This window comes from Mandrillus leucophaeus, unplaced genomic scaffold (genome assembly GCF_000951045.1).
Source record: "Mandrillus leucophaeus isolate KB7577 unplaced genomic scaffold, Mleu.le_1.0 Scaffold78, whole genome shotgun sequence".
Classification (NCBI taxonomy): domain Eukaryota; kingdom Metazoa; phylum Chordata; class Mammalia; order Primates; family Cercopithecidae; genus Mandrillus; species Mandrillus leucophaeus.
Window position 1 is genome coordinate 794,629 of NW_012108474.1, and position 3,132 is coordinate 797,760.

Sequence of the window (3,132 nt, forward strand, 5' to 3'; positions counted from 1 at the left end):
GGTGGCTGGCAGGGACGGTTCTTGGTGGCTGGCGTGCCCTTGGTGATGCTGGCCGCACCCAGGCCGTTGGGCTGGCCTGGCAGCTTCACCAGACCATTTCGAGGCAAGCATGGAGGCTTGGGGTCGCCGTCGATGCCCGGGCTCGACATCTTCCTGGCACGCTCTGTGGATGAGGGCCAGTAGGGGGAGTGAGTCTATTACTGAGTCTGGAAGGCCGGGGTTGGGGGCAGGTGCATTGGGGCTCCTTCCCTCCCTGGGCGTCCCCACAGTGCTCCAGAACCACCAGACAGAGAGCATGGGAGTGCCTGCCTCTCCCTCCCTGACTGTGAGCGGCAACAGGAAGCTGACCATGGCCACTCGCGGCACTCACTGGGCACCTACAGTATGCACTGAGCTCAACTTTCATTGCCCATTGCCCATGGACACCTTCTTTTCTTTTTTCTTTCTTTCTTTTTTTTTTGAAACAGAGTTTCACTCTTGTTGCCTGGAATGCAGACTGGAGTGCAGAGAGGTGATCTTGGCTCGCTGCAACCCCTCCGCCTCCCAGGTTCAAGTGATTCTCCTGCCTCAGCCCTCTGAGTAGCTGGGACTACAGGCGCCTGCCACCACCCCTGGCTAATTTTGTATTTTTAGTAGAGACGGGGTTTCTCCATGTTGGTCAGGCTGGTCTCAAACTCATGACCTCAAGTGATCCACCTACCTCAGCCTCCCAAAATCCTGGGATTACGGGCATGAGCCGCCGCTTCTAACCAGACACCTTTTTGTCTGCCCAGTGAGGCCAAGAAACGCCAACACTTTTTGGCACTTAGGTACCATGATGCCCATTTTACAGAGAAGAAAATGGAGGTGGACCTGGTGAGGCCAGGACTGCCCTCTTCACCTCTTCTGCTGTGCTGTCCACTGTCAGTACCCACCGGGCCCACCCCTCTGGGCAGGCTTGGGGAACTGAAGGGAAGGGTCTGGAATGGACTCTGGCCCCTCCCCTGCAGGGTGACTGCGCAGCTCTCAGGAGGTGCTCTGGTGTTGGCTCTGTAGCCAACCTCCACGCGCACAGGAGCTTCCCTGGCTCAGAATCTACCCAAGGAGCTGGGTGCACTGGCTGATGCCTGTAATCCTGCACTTCGGGAGGCCGAGGCGGGTGGATTACAAGGTCAAGAGTTTGAGACCAGCCTGGCCAACATGGTGAAACCCCGTCTCTACTAAAAATACAAAAATTAGCCAGGCTTGGTGGCAGGCTCCTGTAGTCCAGCTACTTGGGAGTCTGAGGCTGGAGAATCACTTGAACCCTGGAGGCGGAGGTTGCAGTGAGCTGAGATCACGCCACTGCACTCCAGCCTGGGCAACAGAGTTAGACTTTGTCTCAAAAAAAGAAAAAAAGAAAAAAAAGAATCAATGCAAAGAAAGGGTAGGCATCTTCCCAGGGTTTGCCATGGCGCCAGCATGATTAGCCCTGGATACAAGCTGTCACTTTAACCTCCCCAATGGGGACGATGCTGTGATAACCGTACCCACTGCACAGATGAGGAAACTGAGGCCAAGGCCGGGCAAACTGCCTGCCCGAGGTCATGGCCAGATAAGTGGTGAAGCCACTTCACCGTTGAAGTTGGTGAAGCCAACGTTTGGGCAGAGCTGGCTGTGGAAGGCCATGTGGAGGGTATCTTCAGGCCAGTGACATCCACCCACAGGGTGGGGTGGGACCAGTCCTGGGCACCCTCCGCAGGCCTCCAGTCTGTGAGTGGGCTGGCAGGGGGCACTGGGCACAGCCACGGAGCGAAGGAGAGGTGGGACCCTCACGGTGCTACCATCTGCTCCGCAGTCCGGATCTCCTGCCGCCCCCACCCCAACATCCGGGGAGGAGGTTAGAGCCCCTGGAGTCACACGCCCTGGACTTGAAATGGACCCCACCCTGGCTCTGTGGTCTTGGCAAGCCACTTCCCTTCTCTGAGCCTCAATTTCCTCACCTTGAAGCCTGGGGAGGTGACGGTACCTACTGCCTTGGGGCATTGCAATGTGAATGAGCTCAGTGCATGGCTCATAGCAAGGGCTGGGAGAGTGACGTCTGAGCCCCGCGGCCACACTCCAGGGCAAAGCAAGATGCATCTTTCCGGGTCTTAGATGACCCCAGGACTAAGCCTGGAGCCTCATGCAGGTCCTGCCTCCCTGCCACAAAATCTCAGAGGAGGGGCCAAAGCCACTCCCAGCCCACCCTGCCCCCTCCTGCCACGGCCTCGCTGGGAGGTCTCTTGGAGCCACCAAGGGGGTGTCCGAGAGTCTCTCAGAAGATTCCAAGGCTTGGGGTGAGCCCTGGAATACTCTCAGGAAGAGGACGGCTCACATCTTTTTCGCCGAGTGTCTCTTCTGGGTCTACAGGGCCTGGTCAGCTCCACCACAGAGAGTGGTGGGGTCTGGGATGGCACTGCAACCCCAAGGCCGGCAGCCCGTTCCCCATAATCTGGTCAGGGCGGAGGGGAGGGAGGGAGGCAGTGGGAGGTCCTGCCCTGCTCTTCCCAGCACCAGGCCCCCGCACTGGCTTCCAAGCCCCAGACAGGGCCAGCCTTGCCACCGGCCCACATCTGGGGAGGGCTGCAGACCGGGGCCAGGACCAGGGGTCTCACCAGAACATATGGCCCTTGTGGCTGAGAACCCAGCTTTGGGTTTAAAGTCCTTCCTGCCCTGATGGCAGGAGCCCCAGCCCCACCCTCTGTACCATCTCCCTCTCCCCAGAAGTGTCATTCAGGTCCTGGAAAGTGGGGCCAGGCCCTCCACAGAGGAGGCACCCACAGCCGGTGACCCCCGTCATGTGTTCATGATAAGGCTCAGACTCCCAGAGGCTGATGACATCACAACATTTGCAAGGGCCCACCGGGGTCACACATGTTCCGACCTCACGGCCGCCCTTAGGGGTGGGGGTGTTGCTACCTCAGGTTTCAGGTAAAGAACACGAGGCTCTGAGGAGTAATTTGATCCCGGTGTCCGGGGAGGCCTGGCGTGGGGCTGCCTTGGTTCCCTCCCAGAGCCGGGGAGAGGGGACATCGTAGGATGCCTGCGCCCGAGGGGGCAGCACCAGGCCCACGGCCGCCCCGACTCCAGAGCGGGAGACAGCCCCAGCCTAAATATGCTCCGTGCCCCCAG

General features: G+C 59.4%; 1 protein-coding gene across 1 annotated transcript in view; it reads right to left on the bottom strand.

The window, feature by feature from the left end:
• The window catches only part of FBXL16 (F-box and leucine-rich repeat protein 16), a 13,531-nt gene that overhangs the window by 3,876 nt on the left and 6,523 nt on the right, over positions 1-3,132 (bottom strand). Inside the window, exons 4-5 of the mRNA XM_011967017.1 lie at positions 1,596-1,633; positions 59-163 (exon numbers count right to left, since the gene is read on the bottom strand). Of these exons, the coding sequence (XP_011822407.1) occupies positions 59-163; positions 1,596-1,633 (143 nt within the window). The remainder of the gene's footprint in view (positions 1-58; positions 164-1,595; positions 1,634-3,132) is intronic.